The sequence below is a fragment of the Struthio camelus genome, chromosome 5 (assembly GCF_040807025.1).
Source record: "Struthio camelus isolate bStrCam1 chromosome 5, bStrCam1.hap1, whole genome shotgun sequence".
Lineage (NCBI taxonomy): Eukaryota > Metazoa > Chordata > Aves > Struthioniformes > Struthionidae > Struthio > Struthio camelus.
The window spans coordinates 33,709,317-33,729,673 of NC_090946.1; the positions used below are offsets into that span (position 1 = coordinate 33,709,317).

At 37.6% G+C, this 20,357-nt stretch overlaps 1 protein-coding gene across 2 annotated transcripts in view; it reads left to right on the plus strand.

Annotated features, from left to right (window-relative positions):
* The window catches only part of CAPRIN1 (cell cycle associated protein 1), a 35,750-nt gene extending 21,080 nt beyond the window's left edge, over positions 1–14,670 (plus strand). For both annotated transcript variants that reach the window (XM_068945441.1, XM_068945440.1), the window contains exons 10-19: positions 2,683–2,838; positions 3,748–3,856; positions 4,370–4,431; positions 6,422–6,532; positions 7,112–7,261; positions 7,465–7,615; positions 9,835–10,029; positions 10,943–11,043; positions 11,927–11,990; positions 13,404–14,670. In XM_068945441.1, the coding sequence (XP_068801542.1) occupies positions 2,683–2,838; positions 3,748–3,856; positions 4,370–4,431; positions 6,422–6,532; positions 7,112–7,261; positions 7,465–7,615; positions 9,835–10,029; positions 10,943–11,043; positions 11,927–11,990; positions 13,404–13,468 (1,164 nt within the window). In that variant the 3' untranslated portion in view covers positions 13,469–14,670. The remainder of the gene's footprint in view (positions 1–2,682; positions 2,839–3,747; positions 3,857–4,369; positions 4,432–6,421; positions 6,533–7,111; positions 7,262–7,464; positions 7,616–9,834; positions 10,030–10,942; positions 11,044–11,926; positions 11,991–13,403) is intronic.
* The last annotated feature ends 5,687 nt before the right edge of the window (positions 14,671–20,357 follow it).

Consider the following 20,357-nt stretch of genomic DNA (forward strand, 5'->3'; position numbering starts at 1 on the left):
TTTTTTTTTCCACCTCATCCCTTCCTAATGAGTACCTTGCTGATTGAACCTGCTTCTGTGCACAGTATTCTGTGTTGTGCAGAACTGGAGACTGTGTTCTATGAATGCCAGAATACAAGTTCATTCTGGAAGGCCTGTGGTCTTGTTAAGCTTCTGTTTTCATCTCTCCTCTTTTCCCTTCTCTCGCTTGCCCCTGGCCTTCTGTACCCTGTCATTCTCCTAATCCTGTTTGGGCAGCTCTGCCTGCCGGGATGGTAGGAATGGACTTTTAAGTCAAGTACTACTGAGAGATTCAGCCTTCCTAAAAATCGTTTTGTCTTGCTGCTGTTGCTCCAGGTGAAGGAAGAGGTTTTGGTTGCACAATAAATTGTGGGGTGCTTTTTTTTAATAATGATCCTTATATTTAAGGAATCTCTGTAGCTTTTTCATGAAGCAGATTGAGTTAAAAAGCTGGAAATAGAGCCTGCTTATTAGCAACTTAATAAGCAAAAACTTAACCTTTTTTGTTGTTGTTGTTTATCCTAACATCATGGCTAAACCCTGTCAAAGTACCTGTTAGTGATAGCAAGACTAAAGGAATAGGACCTAAACAGTTCCTTTTAACGTTAAAAAGAGATTTGAGGAAGACACTGTAAAATATGAAGCACCATCTGAAGTTACTACTGTAGTATTTGTGGAAAAAGAACTGATGATATTTTGTCCCTCGTCATACTCCTGGTTATTGAAGATATTGGATTGTTAGGAATGACTCGACTACATAAGTTGAGTGATGAAAGTCAAATAATAAAGAACTTTTTATAATGGCTGTATAGGAGGTCAGTGGCTGCTGGTTTTACCTTGGAAGTTTTATCTAGTCCTCTGGCTCGCTTTTTTCTTTCCTCTTGTTTTAAAGCTTTGTACTATGAGAGGGGTCCATATATGTGCTGTAAATAACATTTTTCAAAAATAACTTTTTCCCCCCCCCCTTATATGATTTTCTTATTTAATTTGGTAACAGTCCATAATTTGCAGTTTGGGGACTGCATAATACAGAAAAGCAGAGTTAGGTATGCCTCTCCCCGCTGTTGGCAGCGTTAGGGTGCACTTCCATGGGAATTCTCAGAAGAGCTTCTCTTTAGATAGCTAATACTTGTGAAGGGAATCTTAGAGGAATGTAGGTATGGTTAGGGATTTGGTCAAGGGAAAAGCCATTTAAGACGGGCAGGCACTTGCAGGTGCCGAATGTCACATATGAGTAACATTTGGATAGCCAAGCAAGGTGTAGGCACTTAACTGTTAGAAGATACTTAGAGGATTCTTTGCGAAGTTTAGAAAAGAAAAGAAAAGAAAAAATTACAAGCTTTGAGGGTGGATAAGGGGGAGGAGTTCAAAGTTTGCAGACCTGTGATTATAGAACTGATTTGCTTAAAATAAGGTTGTCTTATCATTTGTCATGACTGCTGTACTGCATCTGTCTTTTGAAGTTCCAGTAAGAAACCAGATGCTTTATGTTAAGTTTAATTATTTTGAACTTTCAGGTGCATGTATGCTAGATGATGTCCATATAACTTAAGTTTAGGGCTTGCCTGTTTATGTGGAAGATTATTAACAAATAATAGACTTACAGTATTTAGAATGCTTTGTGGGAGTAGAGAAACTGTAGAGAAGTTATTGACGATGATCCTGTTTTTAAAGGACAATTAACATGAGTACAAAATGAAAACGGCACTTCTGATTATGGAAGTTGCCTAAAGAGTGAAACAGAAATGTAAAAGCACTACTACTTCTGCACCTCAGCCACCCTTGTAACTGTCTGCTTTCAAACAACTTGATGCCAAACGTTCTCAGATGTTTCTGTTCAGCTTTCCTTGTTACTCTGCTATCTTTGATAAGGCTGTATGTGAAAGCATCCTGCTATTTCTTACCTTCCAGGCCACTACTGAAGTAAGTAGTTAATCCTGTCTGCCCTTCTGTATATGATGAAGTTCTTACCATCTTTCATTCTCTTTGAGCTTCCTTGCCCACTATGAATTATGTGTCTCTTTCTGGCCTCTTCATTTTATTTCTTTACTCGCCCTCCCCAGCCTGCTGTTCTGGAATCTTTCCCCCAAACAACGCTGCCTGCTGTTCTCTGAGACCAGAAATCAGTTTAGGTAGGGTAACACTTAAGAACTCAAGTTAGACGTGGCTATGGAGACTTAGAATTTTTGAAGTCTTAAGACCGACCCACAAATTCTGACTGTGCTTACATTTTACAGAAACGTTATAAAAGGAATTACTCTCCATGTGTGCGTCTTCCTGAAACTTATTTTTCCCTGAGTTCTTTGAATTTCTAAAAGTAGATGATGCAAGACAAATTGTTGTCTCTAACCCTGCTCTAAAAAAAGGCTCTCATGCTGAAATGACAAAGATTTTAGTTAGTGCTGTTCCTAATGGAGAATAGTTAGAGTAGCAGGAAAGCAAATAACGTTGAATAAATACAGCCTAAACTTTCTAATCCTATGGAGTATCCAGATCAATAGCTTCGGCGTATTGATGTGACTGTAAGAGGTATTCTTCAGGAATACTATCCTTATTTTGTTCTTAATGAATTAGACAACTGCCATAAATTAAAAAAACAACTGAGTCATCTTATTTCTGTTCTGTGCTGTGTTGTGTGAAGCTTGAGCTGAAATTTCAGTCAATTGCTTGTTTCTTTACTAGGTTGTAAATTCACTCCAGCAACAGACACAAGCTACATCTCCTCCAGTTCCTGAACCCCACACGCTCACTACTGTGGCTCAGGCAGACCCTCTGGTTAGAAGACAGCGAGTACAGGACCTTATGGCACAGATGCAGGGCCCATATAACTTCATGCAGGTATGATGAACTCAACTGTGTAACTATTGAGATGGAAGGAATAAACAAAATAGCACTTGCTGGCTCTTAGTCATAATTTAAAGAGCCTGCTGCATTTTATTTAAAAAAAAAAAAAAAAAGAAAGAAAAAAAATCTTGAAAACCTAGTACTGCTATACAGCCAAGATCTGATCCGAAGCCCTAAACCCGTGCCGCTGTGAAAGTACAATTAGAATGTTATTGAACTTTAGTTCTTGTTTGTAGTAAATGTACAGAGAAGGCAGGGAATTGTGGACCAGTGGATGCTGTAGCATATCTCACTTACTGAGAGCAGCTATAAATACCCCTTTCTGTAAGCTAATTTTAATTTTTGTGTTACGAAAACCTTCTAGAAAACATGAGTAGACTTTTTTGGATTACTTCTCAAAGGCTCTCAAAACAACAAGTGTTTCTTGCAGTTTCTAGTACCTTTACATCCAAAGTTAGAAGAACTAGAAATACAATGGGCATTAACTGGATGCATCAGAAAACAACTCTCTTCCTCCTCATCAAATAGAGTAAACAAAGAAGTCAGTAAGAAGTGAGGCGCATGCTTATTGCATTCCTTTTTTTCCCTGTTAATATATTGAGTTTAGTCACTTAACTGCAAAGTGAAAATGCTAACATAGAATGAAAAATAAAGAACAGATCACCTGATATCCTGTCTGGCCCTTAAAACCTGCCTCTAGCAGATAGAAACTAATTTATATTTGTGGACTGAATTTTTACTGTGATAAATATATTTGGAATTTTTAGTGTCTTGATTCAAAACGTTCAGTAAAAGCAGCATTTATTTAATGTTGCGCTTTCTTTACCGTGACCTGATCACTTATATGCTATGAATATCAGTATTTTTAGAGTGCAATAAATTGGGTGGTATCTAATTTTTCAGGATTCTATGCTGGAGTTTGAGAACCAAGCACTTGATCCTGCCATTGTGTCTGCACAGCCCATGAATCCAGCACAGAATTTGGACATGCCACAGATGGTTTGTCCTCCAGGTTTGTAATGGTAAATCCTAAGAGAGAATATTTGGGGAGGCCTGCAGATTGTCTATTAGAAGTGCCTCAGTTACAGTTATATAGTAAATGGATCATCACAACTGATAATACAGTAATGTTAAAGTGCTTTTTTCAGGAAATGTAAGTGTACTTTGGAGGTATACTGTTTATAGACCTGTGAGTCTCACTTGCTTCTAGGTTTTGTTTAAACGCGTGGAACATATAAACTCTTCTAAATTGGTAAAAATATACTTTTCCTTAGACTTGTTTTCTGAAATAACTAGATAATTTTGGACAATTTAGGGAAAAAAAATTTTTTTGTGGAACTTGCTACTTTGTATATAATCCTTTGATGCTAAAGGGGCTAATCATCTCTATGATGATGATGAGTTCATGATAATGATGAGTATCAAATAACTTTATCAAATAACTTTATTAGATAATAAAGATGGTAATGCTATTCTGTAAAAGGTTTAATTGTACTACGTAATAAGTAAAATTACTTCACTTTAGTTCATGCTGAGTCGAGACTTGCCCAGCCCAATCAAGTTCCTGTGCAACCAGAAGCTACACAGGTAACATGTTTAATAAATTGTATTTTGGATTCTTAATTGACTGTCGTTGTACTTAATATTATAGTAGGACTTGATTCCTTCCAGTTTCTGATAAACTTACGAAAAGCTGACGTTCTGATTTTGGGAAACTGTTTGTTTATCTTCAGTATCTCTTCAGCATTGCCACTGCGTAGCATAAAGCTTCTGTTTAGTAACGCTTATAGAAGGGTGCAAATTTTCTGTAATGGAGTTTTATCTGGCTTTGTCCCTTTTGGGGAACTCTGAGGTTCAGTGCTGAAGCACGATTTTATTGAGGAAACTGCATTTAGAATTAGAGGCCCCTTAAACCTGGGGGCACAAGCACGGGAGCAGTTCCAGTTTGTTCTGCGTGTTCTAATGGGCCGATGGACTTCCTGGACTTCAGTCTTTAAATTCATTGCGTTTATGTGATTTTCTTAGGTCTTTTTTGTAAATGTCTATGTAGTTGAGCATTAGGATCCCCTCACTTGAAGATGTATATCTCATGTGACACTGGTGAATTTTAAAGGTTTTTTAACTTAAGATTTCTCTATCTATTCTATTCAAGATGGACTAAGAATTGGATGTAACTCAATATTTGCCTAGTAGTTTTCTTTCTCATTCTGAGCTATATGAAGCAATATCTTTAATTTACGTGGAAGCAAGTTATCCTTTATTTGTGTACTTGTAAGTGACAGAAACGCCAAGAACAAAATTACTTAAAGGTCAGTCTGTATCTACTAGGGTCTTCAAGCAAGTGTCGGACCACAAATAGAGTTGATAGGTTAACTATTTAGTTTCTGTTGTTGTAGACTTATTCTAATAAGAATTAGTCTCAGTTGCTTGCGTGGATAATACTTCAATACTGGAGTTGTTAAGCACTCATTCTGAGTTAGAATACTGTTTTCAGTTGAGCTTTCCTGCAAGTGCTGTGTAAGTAGGCTCTCTTAAACTTGCTGCTGCAACGTGTAAGTGATGTATTATCCTTTCTGTTAAGATGCTGTCTCTTACTGTATTTTCTAGTGCTTGAAGAGCTTCGTGATTTTGCATTAAGCACTAATAGCATCTCGAAAGGACTCTGCTGGTCTCAAATAATGAATGTGGTCTCTGTAGATGTAGATCACAAGGAAAAATCTAAGGAGATTGTATGTCTCAGGGTAACGTTAGTATAAATTGCTTGCTACGTCTTGTGCAGATGAGCTCTGCAAGGTTTAAGTCACTCATTTCACAGCAACAGGAATGTGATGTTTTTTCCTCTGTAGGTGTGCCTGCTGTATTTTTCCAGTATTGTTGGTTTATAGATGTAGAGCGACTTGTATGAGAGTGTTTTCCCTTACGACCTTTTGTTTTACAGTGTTAAATGATGCCTGTGCCAGACCCTAATGTAGTATTCTTTACCTTATTTTCCCTTGCCTCAACCTCCTCATAGGAGTCTTGCAAGCAGTAGCTAAACTGTCTCTGATTTTTCCTTTTGAACGGTCAAAAAGGTGATTTGAGCATACCCATCACTGATGAATTTCCTCTTAAAGTCCCCAACAGCCTTAAATGCAAAGTCCTCTACTTTGTTGGCTAAAGTTCTCACTGGATGCTGTGTTGGGGAGTTTTGGTGGTGGGTGTGGTTTGGGATTGTTTTTTGTTTGTTTGTTTTTTTTTACAGCTTTTTGTAATGGCAGTTTTGGTCATGTAACTATATGAGGGGGCTTATCTTCAGTTAAAGCAAATATACGTTCACTTGTTTCAGAAATACCCACAGAATAAAATTTGACTTGGGGGATGGGGGGATATGGACATCAGAATATATGAAATGAAGAAGCTGAGGAGGGTAAACTTGTTTTAAAAAGTACATAATTTTAAAGCATTGTTAGTAAAGACCTGCTGGAATATATGTTTTTACTAGAGAGTGTCGTTCACGGTTCTCTGATACTGTTTGTAAAGCTGTGTGTGAGCATCAGCTGACTTCTTGGGGCCTTGCGGGGGGGGTTTATTTTGTTAGGTTCCCTTGGTTTCTTCTACAAGTGAGGGATATACAGCCTCCCAACCCATGTATCAGCCTTCTCATACAACAGAGCAACGGCCACAGAAAGAATCAATTGACCAGATTCAGGCAAGTCAGATTTCACAGGGTGGGGAGGACTCTGCTTGCAGGTATGATTTAATGTTAGTATACATTTCTTTCGAAAATAAAGCTTCATAATTCTTGGTTATCTATCAGTAGGGCCAGTTCCATTCCATTTAACTTCTGAACTTTTAGCCTATCTTTTATCAGTAAATCCTTCATAGTAGGATTTTTAACTTACTAAATTGTCTACTAGGTTATCTTAACTGTTTAGTTAGAAGTAACATGCCAGCATTAGCACGTGAGATCCACGTCGCTAGTTTAGGCAAAGTGATTTATTGTTGACATAGACTAGTAGTTGTTAGTTCAGAAACTTGTTTATTTCCGCTTCAGTTTTTTCTAGTTGTGTTTCAAGGTAATAAGGGGGAAGACTGCTAGGTTTTTCCTTTCCCATTATACTGTTGTCAGTGAGGCTGTTCAGCTGAAGTAGAAAATGTTCATTTGTTGAGGTGAATTGAGGCCTTGTCTTTCACTTTATTTACAAAAAAAAAAAAAAGTTGAACTTTGATGCCAAGTTTTCAGTACTGTTCAAAAGCTGCTAAAATATTGTTTGTTTCTAATTATTAGGCTTCAATGTCACTGAATGCAGACCAGACCCCATCATCATCATCACTTCCCACTGCGTCCCAGCCTCAAGTATTCCAGGCTGGATCTAGCAAACCTTTGCATAGCAGCGGAATCAATGTTAACGCAGCTCCATTCCAATCCATGCAAACAGTAAGTAGTAAATACTTGACGCTGAATCTCTTTATTTTGGTCATCGTTCTTTTTGTGGCTGTTACAACACTTGAATCAGTCACATAATTATACAAAATGCTCTTTGTTTATTCATATTTCTGTCTTGTGTGTTTGTTTATAATTCCTCATTGCATAACGTAAAAGATAGATTGGACCAGAGAGCTATTTTTCTAACATCATAGGTATTCAACATGAATGCACCTGTTCCTCCTGTCAATGAGCCAGAAACCCTTAAGCAACAAAATCAGTACCAGGCCAGTTACAACCAGAGTTTCTCCAGTCAGCCTCACCAAGTAGAGCAATCAGATCTTCAGCAAGAACAGCTCCAGACAGGTAAATTTATTTTAGGCAAAACTCAAATGAAGGTAATTTCAGTTGAGCAGATAATCAAGGCTGCGAAGTTCTAGGAGACGAAGCAAAGCATGTCACACATCAAATGTTCCTAGTCTTGCCAGATTTTCCCCCAGACAATGCTACTTTTTGTTGCTTTGTTTTGCACCCCAATATTCTGTCCTGATTTGGATATCCAGCAGAGGGTGAAATTTAGTACGTCTCTCTGCAACAGTCAAAAGAATTTTGCCACTTAATTCAATTACATATGGTTGGGTGGGTGGTTTGGTTTTAGGGTGGGCGTTTAGCTTGTTTGTTTATTTGCTTTGTTTTGTCTTGTTTTTAATTCATGACCATGGTTAAGGATTACTCTAAAGATGAGAGCAGTATAGTGGAGTAATTGCTTTGCATATGTAAAGTTTGGACGATTCTTAAATTTGCTTAAAAAACAGTTGGACTATTTAAGGTGACAAATTTTGAAAGGGAGATGAGATAGAATTGTGATTCAGATATGGGCTTCTGTGCATTAAGGGTTTGAGATACCTACCTTGAAGGTGATTTAAGGCTTGTAAAGACGTGGAACCTTTTGCTAAAATTGGACCTCAGAGCCATAATTTGAGCACAGCAGGCAAAATGCTTTCCAAGTTACAGTTTACTTCATTTTTTTTCCTCCTCTCCCAAATTGTTATGTACAAAGTTATTCTTCCCCCAGCTCTCCCTTCGCTTCCCACTCAGATAAAATTCTCAGCTGCAGAGAGGGATTTCATGCGAAGGATAGAGGACAGAGGTGACAAATGAAGCGCTGAAGGTGGAGTAAGGGAAAAGAGCTTAATCGTTGTTCTCCACAACTGTTTAGGGTCTAGAACGTTGGTCTTTCCTGTAAGATAGGGCCCTGGGGCAGGTGGATGGCGAGAGGGAGAACCAGTTCTTTATTGTTTGGTTATATTTCTGATCAGCGATATAAAGTGCCAGGCAGAAGGATAATCAGAATGATGGGTGAATGGCAGTCAGTCTAGTCTGAATGGGAACGGTGGTGGTGAAGGTGGGCCATGGAGTATTAAGTGCTTAAATTTCTGTTATAGCTAAGTAAATTTAACTGTTGATATGCAGATCATGCAGCGGCCTTAAAACTTGCGAGTGCTAAAAACTCTAAAGGATAACCATTTTTTCCATTCCGCTCTAAGAGCTGACAGGAAGTTGGGAAGAAAGGAGCTGTACGCAAGTTCAGTAGCACTGTGTGCTTTTGGTGTCAACCAATACAGAGCACTAAGTTGCGCTCTGTATTGGTTGATGGAGAAATCTTAATTTCTTACGTGTGAAATGGGAGAGGGGAGCTTATCGCTTGCGTGTTTTCTTTGAGATCTTGTTTTAGCATTTGGTATCAGGCCAAATTTTCAACTATTTCAGCTTTACCTACATCTGTTTACCTATTCCATCTATTACTATGCTTACTATGAGCCTATGACCCTCAGATCACTTTTATAGTCCTGACACTTCTGACAGTTCCTATGATGTAAAGATGTTGTGATGTTCCTTATTTCAAAGATGCGTTCTGCTTTTATGCTGTATCCCTGAAGCTATCCATCCTGCCCATGCATTCTGTTTTTGTACTGTATCCCTGAAGCTATCCATCCTGCCCATACCTTTTGATTTACACGTTGGGAAGAAAGCAAGTATCTCCACCCAGCCTGGACAGTTAAAACTATACTCTGTTAAGATATTCCCATCGATCTCGCCTCTAGTCAACACAGTTAGACCTAGCACAGTGAATTTAGTTGAAGTGAATGCAAATACTTCTTAGTAGCCCTCTGTCAGTTCAGAGGGGAGAGAGAGATACCGAAGTGAGTAGAACTTAGTCTTTTCATAGTTTTTTTTTTTTCAAAGTTTTGTGTTGCTGATTTTTTTTAAAAGGTAGGAAATAGGACAGGAGACCTAACTTTGCATTAGGAATACCTGTCACTGAGCTAACACTAGAGATTTCTTGACACTGCCTTAAATCAGCACTCTAGTATTTCTAGATTATTTTCATGTTGTGGAACATCTGACTAGTAAACTTGATGCCTAATCCTACGGATTGTTTTTCTTTGGATAAGTGTTTATTGATGTGCTTGGTAGTACTGCAAAGCTTTGAACATTGAATTAGAAGAGAGCATGTGTGAGAACATTAAATATAAACTCAGACGTTTATACTGTCGGTTCTTTTTTTCCCCCCTCCATTACAGTGGTTGGTACTTACCATGGTTCCCCGGACCAGACCCATCAAGTGGCAGGTAACCACCAGCAACCTCCCCAACAGAATACTGGATTTCCACGTAACAGTCAACCTTACTATAACAGTCGAGGAGTGTCTCGTGGTGGATCACGTGGGGCTCGAGGCTTAATGAACGGTTACAGGGGACCGGCAAATGGATTTAGAGGTAAACAAATTTATCAGACGCTCTCATCTGTTATGTGGTGAAGGCTTAGTCAGGTGGATTAGGCATCTAGATGCTACTGAGGGTATAGATAAATATGGAAATGTGCAACAGAACATTTCCCAACTGAAATCTGATGATTAATTCAGATGCAAGTTGATGTTTCAAGAGCTTTTTTAAAATTTCCAGTTATAAGAAGTATATTTGCATATTTCATATGTATGAGTTGCATATTTCATTGTATGGAGAGTGGGCTGAATAATGTACAGATAGGAGAACAAAAAAGTAATTTCTGGAACTTAACAGGGGCAGAGGAGTGATATTGTAGCTACATAAATAAGAAAACTTTCATGAATCTGGAGATTGTTATATGTGGTTTTCAGTGTTACAGAAATGGCCAGGTTGTGTATATGAGATTGGGAAAGACACACAGTCTCCTAATTAGGTATTCTGGGATTAGGCTAACAAATACAGCACTCCAAGGTCTCTTGTGCTGTTCTCCTCCTCTCATATTTTTGGAGAGTAGAGGAAAAACCTGTGTAATAGCAAAACACAGTTTGTTGTAGTAGAGAATGCGAAAAAGTGCCTTGCAGGTCCCAGCTGTTACATTTGGATCCCAGGAACCCAGTATTATGTTTAGCTCTGGATTGAATGTGGTGTAAATCAAACCTCAGATTACTAGAGCAACACATCAAATTGCTGTCTCCTCCCAATTTTATTAAGTCTTTCTTCTCGTTTCGTGTATTAGTATTAGCACTGATGTTGCAAATATTTCCTTGACCTGCAGGTAAACAGTACTTACCAAAGGTTTCTTCCTTAGGTTTAGGTAAAATGTCCATTATGGCCTTTCTTTGTCCAATAGCGTGACTTAACAGGTTGTCATTTTCAAGTGGAAGATTTATATCTTGTTCCTTAGGAGGATATGATGGCTACCGTCCTTCATTTTCCAACACTCCAAATAGCGGTTATACGCAGCCTCAGTTTAATGCTCCTCGGGATTACTCAAACTACCAACGGGTAAGATACTGTTATGTGTTGATAGTCTGGAAATAGAATAAAAAAGTAGGCATCAACAGAAGCACTTGTACAGATCAGTTAATGACAACTTTTACCAGGACTCTTCTTGTTGTTAATGAAGACCGTTTCAGATACTGAACAGAAGTGATAGAATTTTAAATGGCTGGCTATCATTGGGAAACCTGTTCTGTTTGGCCGAGTGGTCTCTGGAGGAACTATTCTAGCAGCTAAAGCAAAGTTGAGCGTTTTATAAAGAGCTCTCTCTCAAACTATTTTTACAGCTTTGTGAGAAATAGGGGATTTTTAGGAAGAACTTAAAACCATTGAAATTAATTAATGAACTTGTTTGGGATTGCCTGTCTTCCACAGTAATGACGTCCTAATCTGAAATTGGCATAGAATTTCATTGTCCATAGGAAACGTGTTCAGTTTACTTAAAGCTTAGAGTGACCATTAAGAAAATGTCTGTCTTTGCGTGTCGCGGAACAAGTATTTATTAACAGATGAGACAGCAGATTTTGACCCTGCCACTCGAATGGTTGCTTTGTGTGTTGACTGGTGCCTTAAGAAATCCACCTGTTTGTGTAGTTAGGAAAAAACATATCAGTAAATAGATCTGCTTACATTTATTATTCACATTGAGCAAAATATCTGTAATTGGAGAGAGAATTTGTCATTTTACGTTTTATTAGATACTAGTAGGAATAAGAATTTTTTTCCTCAGATTAATTTCAACTGAAAAAATGCTGTACACTGACATTAGGTTTCATCGGTGCAGGTTGTTTTAAAAGCTCTTTATTTTAGTTACAATTAGTATCTTCCTGAAACATAACAAATTGCTCAAGTCTTATGTCATAACTTTGTTTCCATTTCTGTTTTCCAGGATGGATATCAACAGAATTTCAAGCGTGGCTCTGGACAGAGTGGACCTCGGGGAGCTCCACGAGGTAACTCAAGAATGAGTTACCTTTGATCTCAACAGTTGGCCCAGCTTTTGAGCAGGGGGTTGGACTGGGTGATCTCTTGAGGTCCCTTCCAACTTGATTTATCCCATGAACCTCTGATGGAAGTTTAGTTGGCTGTAGAGTGAGGAATTCTTTGAAAAGAACTTACATTTAAAGTGTCGCAATTAATTGTCTTTGTAGCAGAAGTATTCAGTTGCTTTTTTTTTATTGTTAATGAAAGCCTTAGAGGGTTTTTTGGGTGAGTTTTATCATGGTTTAAGATCTGCTCGCTAGGAACATTGTTAGTTTGCGAGTAAGATTTGCTTATAAAGCTGATACCTGGCTTCCAGCCTTCAAAATTGTATGTTTTACTCTATTTCAGTAAAGATGTGCTACCCGCATCTGTTGCGGAGGTCTCCTTTGATCTAAGGATACAAAACTTTCCTTCTTGGCTCATCTATTCCTAGAGCCTATAGATTTGTTATTACTTTTAGCATGTGGAGGTATGTTCTCCTGTAGTTTCTTGCTAGTATTTGCCGTTTGTTTGTCTGAGGAAAAATAAAACCTCGTTGCTTGTGATGAAGCTGTAATTGAACTTCAAAATTTGAGTTTTCAGCCCTATTTCCACAGTTCTATTTTTAGTATATGTTTGGTAGTGAGACTGTTTTCTGTCTCAAACAGATAATTCCATGAGAATCTTTAGTTACTATCCCACAGCGTTGTCAGGGATGACAGCTCGAGGCTGTATGATGTACTTGAAAGAATTTTGTCCTTGACAGTCTTGCTGCTGAAGTCTCTATACTGTATTCAACACAGTGTTAGGCTGTGATGAAGCTATGAGCGTATTATAGAAAGCATAGCTGTAATGAGCAAGAGTCCTGAGGCTCATTGCTTCTGAAGTGCAGGTAGAAACTTAGTTAAAAGATGGTTTGACATGAGAGGGATTCGCCAGGTGACCTACTTTTCCCATGTTCTAAGAATGTAGTTAAGCTACAAGCAGTCTCTTAAGGAAGAACAAAATGGAAGCAAAATGAGGATTAGCTAGCTCAGAGTGCGTATATTTAAAATACACTAAACCAATTATTGCTTTGCATTATTGTAAAACCTTAATTTTAGTCTTTTGTCGATAACTTCATGACTTGATTTTTGGTTTTTTTCCACTTGAAATTATTACAACTTTGCAGTCTTGGGGAAAAAATATTAGGAAAAAGCTGAAAAGTGTAAAGACAGGTTACTTACTGTTGAATTTTGATTTAGAAGGGCTTTCTAAAACCATGTATTAGTAGCCTAGATACACACCTGGGAATTTTTACCCAATTGAGATCAGAGCTTTGAGGAATTTTTTTTAAAACAACTTGACTTCACACACAATTTCAGTGCTGCCTTTATCTTTTTTTTTTTTTTTTTTCCCCCTAGGTCGTGGAGGGCCCCCAAGACCAAACAGAGGGATGCCTCAAATGAATGCTCAGCAAGTGAATTAAACAAATTCACAGGATTACATTAAACGCCAAAAACACACTGGCCAGTGTACTATACATGTTACCAGAAGAGTTATTATCTATTTGTTCTCCCTTACAGGAAGTTTGTTGTAAAGGGACTATTTTCATTACCCATAATGACAGGACTACAGTTGCCAGCTTTATATTACCTGGATATGGAAAGAAACGAAACAACGTTTACTCTGCATGTTCTGTCCTAAGCATCATCTTGAGCCTTGCACATGAGATTCAGATTCCTCACCCTTGCTAAGAGTAAAGCAAAAAAAAAAAAAAAAAAAAAGGCAATTTCCAGGGTGATCCAACCTCCATGGTTAACTGAAGTGGCAGGAAAAAAGCAAAAGACTCACTTCTGACATTTAAGTGATGCAACAAATTTGGATACAATCTGCAAAAAAGATTTACTGTAATGGCAGTTGACAGATTTTAATGTTTCCATGAAAGAAGGATAGAAAAAGTGAAGTGTGGCTTGGTAGAGCAACTGCATTTCAGCTTTTTCTTGTTAAATTAAAGCACTGAACAGTGAAAGATGTGTAGTGGTGCATATATCCCTAAATCGACAAATGGGCTTATAGCCGGGTTTTGATAACCAAGAATCTCTTAGCTACAGCACTCCCCATGACCAGGGCCCTGTGTACTGTGGCTAAGGATGTGAAATTGCCTGCATAACTGCTAATGGAATTGTATAAATTCAAAAGCAACATGAACAACAAAGCTTTGATTTGGCCCTTCAGCAAAATTTTGCAACAAATGTGAGATATAATCTGGATGGCCACTGTATATTTGATGTGAAGTATTTAGATATCTCTGGAATACGTTCTAAGTTTCTTTGATAGCAATGACTTTTATAAGGATTGGTACTCTCTATCATTCCTTATGACTTGCACATTGTCTGTCACTAATACTTGACCTTGCTGTATTATCACCTGAATAACTGATGCCGGTACTGATGGAAACCTCTAATGGATAATCATAACACTTTTGGTCACATGTCCTCTTGTCTTTCCTGCAGCCTTGAAGGTTTTAAGAAATCTCAAAATGCCCGCTGCTGCTGCCCTTTTAATTGCTCTCTTTTGAAAAGCACCAGTATGTGTTTGAATTGATTTCCCCTTTTAAGGGAAGTGACAGCCAGCAGTTACAGTTCTAATGGTATAAGCAAGACAAATAAAACATGTTTATAAAAATTGTATCCTGGAACACTGGTTTTCAACGACTGAAACAAATTTAACGTAATGCGTTTTTTCCCTGATAGGATAGACGTAAACCCACTTACTCCTTTTCTAATTTTATTCTTATAGCTGTGACTTGTTCTGGGAGACTTTTTGTTTATGGACACTTTCCTTTTCATTCAGGCAGCGATGTATAGAAGAAATAGCATAAGACTAGGAACTGGAAAATACCAAGTCTTATTTGAGTTTTACTGCATACTTGTGGTATAATCTTTGGAAAATCACTTGTGCCTACCTTTTGTGCACATGCACTCTCTCTGCAGTGGGGAGAATATGTTGATAGCTGCCTCCATAGAGGTGTTGGTTGTTCTTTTGCATTCTGTAGCACATGCAAGAAGTGCTAAATGTTAAGTATTGCTCATCAAATAATTCCTCCTTGTGGAACGGTGACATTAAGAAACAGCTACATGTTGTTTTAACTGTTACATACAAAATTGAAGGTTGTTTTCATGCAGAAGGTCATTTCTACTTTGTATCACAATTGAACTTTCAGAACTTTTAGGCAGGTTTTTTTGACTTCATTGTGAAATAATCTGAAACGCCATATAAATAAGTGATAATTACATTTTGACATGTTATATGTGTGAAGAGCACAAATGAGAAATACGTGTTTACTAAGAAAAGTCATAAGCTTGTGAAGACAATATTACACATCAGCCATCTTGAAATGATGCTAATGGCTAGGAGCAGCAGTTTTAGTCAAAGCCTAGAAACATTCCTTACCAGTATAATGGTATGAACTGCAATCCAATTAGAAGTTGCAGTTTTGTCTTTTTTTTTTTTCTTTTTCCTTTTTTGGAAGGGATTACTGAGATAAGAGTCTCAACTTTTTTTTTTTTTTTAAACTGGAAAAATAAAAAGACACACTTCTTAGTGTTGAACTGATAGAGGAAAACAATTTTTTTTTGATCAGCTTGCTTTTAAATGGTTAGTAGAACACAAGCTATCCAGCTTTTTCCATTGCATACCAAATGCTTCTTCAATAGCTCATTGTAGTTTCACAGTAAACTTGCAGCATACTGAATTAAAGACCACTGACTGGATGAGAACATTCCACTTTAGGGTTTAGGTTGTTTTTAAACGTAACTTAAATGTATTAATAAAATGTGGGTAGTTGTGAGGCCTCTTATTTGAGGTGTAAGCTTGTGAATCTTTTCATGTATGAAAATGGTCTTTAGGGTAGCTGTTCTACTGTGTGCTGATAGAGGGAGATGTGTTATAATAACAACCATAGAACGAGTACGTTGGACATAGTTAATCTAGGAAATTGCACAGACTCATTTACTCTCAATAAATGCAGCTAATAGTGTACTGAAATACTGCCTTGAGTCACAGTATGGCACATAGATCGACTAACTGGTTTTCTGGCCTGCTTTAGAGAATCCGTGTGTCAGCCTGATGGTTAATTGAATCTATCCATAGTCTTTTGTGCTACACTTCTCCCCCACTGCGGTGCAGGTGCAGAGCTGCACATTTTAAAGAATTCTATTTAGATAGAAAATGGTGAGAACTTAAGAGCTCTTCGGTATCCACCCACCCTAACTTAGCTCTAGATCTGAGTTACCTGCAGATTGCAAGCACTTCTACATAAATTTCTTTCTAAAAGACCTTGGTCCGAACGATGACCATTACAAGAAGTGGTCACATGGAGGCAAAATAGCAGCAGTTCTGGGCTGCTTCTGCTGTAGAACCCTTTCTGGACGTGAACTGCCGTTAGTCTAGTGAGCTGCAGCTTTAGGATCAGTTAAGCCTGATGCCTGTGGCTGGAAAAGACGGAGTGAGCATAACAAAGCACTACTCTTGAGCCTGTATGTAGACACATCACTTGCACACCTTATTTTCGGTGTTTTTACTTGATTATTCTGTGAATCAGTCTCCTAGGAATGTAACAGACCGGTGTATGACTGGCTTCTGTATATACAGTTACTATGAGGAGATAGTGGTTTGAGGTTTTTTTTTTTTTCTATTTTAAATTTTTTTGTTGTGTTTTTTTGTTTTTTTTTCCCCCCTCCAGGGCTTATTTGCCTGATATTGCTAGGCTGTGGTAACATATGGTGGTATGTGTTTTGAGAACCAACTTTCAGCTTCAGTGTCTTATTTCCTTTTGGCTATAATACAATATTCCCTGAGTAAATCAGTTAGAAATGGCTCCAGAATATCCAGATGTTTCTGTTTAATGTTACTATGTCTGGGAAGCTCGGATTCTTCCTAGATGTCCTGCAACTTAAATATTTAATTCAAGAATCATTAACTTCTGTCTCACACCTAACATCTGTTTTGTCCTGTGTTTTACTTAGATGTTCTCCTTGTATACTGGCTCTCTTAAGAATTGTTAGTCACTTTTGGATGTCACTGCGGAGGGAGTTTTAGACTTCACTTACCCTCTGTTTTCTTTCCAAGAAACCACCTTGTGTACAGCAATCTCTAAAACATTTTACCATTCAGTCTAGTTGTGAGAGGGATCTTGACTTCTTGTTAGCCAGTAATGTGTTCTGCTGGTACTTTCTAACTTTTAGAGAACTTCATGACCTTAACAATTTATCTTCTCAGCGTGCCCTATCTAATTGATTTGCTACCTAGGCAGAGTCTTGTTTGGGTTACAGGTTGCCTTCATCCATATCGTCTTTGGAGAACGGGTATGAGGTTGAGCTTCCCCCTCTCCTCCAAATGACGTGTGGAGAGGGGAACGTCCTGAAACGGCTCTAACCCCACACAAATACTGAGAAGATGATTAAATGGTACTGAGAAGGCAGCAACTTCATGGGATTAGTTAAGCAAGCAGGGCAAAACCTCTGAGATTCAGCAGAATAAGACCGATTGGTCAGAAAAATCTTGGTCTTCCTGTTCATTCAAACTTCTGGCAGAGTCTGAGCAAAGTAGTTGAGTCGTCTTACCTCTTCTTTGTGAGAACGGTTACAAGTGTTCATCTGAGATGCAGGTGTTTGGGGTCAGTATAACGGACAGGTTTGTGTTGTATTCAGTTTTCTGCCATCCTGTATCCTATAGATGCAGAGGATCATTAGCCAGCCCCATTAACGAGGTTATTGGAACCACATCTTGAAAAATACTGTATTGTACTCTCTTGCTCCTGCAAAAACTGTTCTTGAAGAAAGGATATGCAAAGTACCCAAACAGATAACAAAGCTATATGAAGAAGACTACGTGTTTTTATTCTTGCAAATCTTTGCACCTATCGTTACAGTATTCCCTCGGCATTGAATAGGGGTGGGACTATAAAGGCTTTTAATCGCTTGAACTGTCAGCAAGTTTTATGGATGGGGGTGGGTTGGTATTCTTTACCACCGACTGACCTAAAGATCAGTGCCTCGTAGCCTCGTATGAAGAACAACTAGAAAATGACACTGAACAAACTGTTCATAAGATTTTCCTTTTGAATTTAGGAGGAAGTTAATGACTTTTTTTTTTTTAAACCTGGGATTAAATATAGGTATGATTTTCCTCTGGAACATTATTGGAAACTCATATATTGCAAAAACTTTGTAGTTTCCTTGGAACTCTCTTTTTCTCTAAATGACAAAATTTCTTTTTAAATGTTAACGTTCTCTGACTGTTCCATCACAGCAACAGCGTCTGAATGTTTGACCAGTCTCATAATAATCTCAGATTTCTTAGATTCAGCTGCAGCATGAAACAAGCTTTGGGAAAACTCAGTTCAACATCAGATTGACACTCATGGTAGTCATGAATGAGGCTAATCATTTAAACTATGATTTTGTATTTCTGTTTGCCTAATTCCTCTTTCCAGGAGTAGGAAGAGGGGGAAGGTCCTTCAAACTCTCCTGTTTGCAGATACTACTTTTCTTTGCACTCGAATGTTTTTCCTCCCAATCAATGCATTTGCCAAGAGGAAAGCTTTCATGCTTTTGGTAACCACTACACCTGGCCGCTGAGGGATTGATGCTACCTTCAAAGCATCTTCTGCCATTAAAGGGAAAGAAGGCATCTGTGATGATATGGCGAGGCTGTACTGGACTTTTAAAGAAATTTCTCTTCCTATATGTGAAAGAAAGCCCTGTCCCTCATATACGCTTATGAAAACTTAAAAGCAGCATCTTGGATTTCTGTCTCTATTTCTACAAAATTTCAGAAACTGGAAATTGTTGAATTGTTGGTGTGATGTGACACAAGTTCCATACAAACAGGAATCTCTTGAGAAACTAATCTTCTGAATGGCTTATCTAAGAGAAGAGGTGCTATTAATCACTTTTTTTCTTAGGCTTTTTGAATATAACGAAATTAAATTTTTTGTGGCTCTTTAGATCTAGCCTTACTGGAGAGAAGGAAAACTGTTTTCCAAAATCCACATCCTAAACCAGTTCAACCAGTGTTTACGAGAACTGCATTGGGAGAACTTTCGTCTATCTTGACAGTTGCGACTCTTGTTCTGAAATCAAATTCATCAGTGTTAGCTGTTGCTGCAATTATTATTCCATTAACTCTAAAAGTTAGGTTGTTTGTTCCCTCTTTGCCCCTGCCATTTTTTCACGTTAATAATCAAATGGGTGTAATTACTTGCTTCCAACTATGGTGGCCAATTTCTCCTTTCTGCAATATATGCTGGAATACCCAATAGTGGATCAAGAGTACACCTGAATATTTTTTTTATATATTCAGATAAATTTCGCTAATTATTCATTACTCTTATTAAATGAAAATGTGTTTCTTCTCTAAAGCTATTCAATTTTAGAATAAATTTTAGTAATGCATCTACCATAAAGCAAGTCTTTAGAATTACATTTTAGTTGACAGGTTCAAATTTTCTGATGGCCTTAAATGTACCTGTATATATGTCTTTGCAATTCTTCAGCTCTCCATTTCAAACAAATTGGTCCATGGCTTATGTAAACACTTGAAAAATAAATTATTTAAATGCTTTATGTCCTTCCCTTTTAAGCAAATACTTTATGCCTTTACCTTAAAGGAATTGTCTTGCTGCGCTTCTGTTGCATCAGTGGTTTTGTCTTAGGAACTGGGTTCATCTTCTCAAAAAGTGTTGTTCTACAGTCATATTTTTAATTAAATAGTTTTATCATATTTTTGCTATATTTTAAAATCTATCCCAAAATACATCAAACATTGCCAGTGGAATCAAACATTTTTCGTATGATGTTACATGATTTTAAATATTTTGTTGTTCAAAACTTTTTTTTTTTGGCAGTGCTGAAAGCTAAGAATAAATATATCTATGCAAATAGCTTGACTCAACTTTGATATTGAAAGGTTAACGTTACAGGTTTCAGGTTGTTAGGAATAGCTTTGTTGTCAGTTTTAGAATACGTTTAATGTTTCCACAGTCTCTTATTAGATTTGAAACCAAGTCAGACTGATAAAGTGTTTTCATGTTGCAGCTCCACTGTTTTGCAACTTGCAATTTTGTATAGAAAACTTAACAATTGTGGTTTTTATTAAATAATGGAGCTTAAATGTTACAAGCTACCTAGTTTTATTCAGAAACAAGGTTACTAGCATTTCTTGGGGTTTCATAATTTAGTATTGGAAAACAATATGTCCTAAAGATTTGTTATTCTCTGTAGGTGTGCTATATTTGCTTTCGGCAGTCTTGTTTCCGCGGAAATTCTGTGCGCCCATTTTTTTTCCTAACAAAACCAAAGGATGCCTAGTGA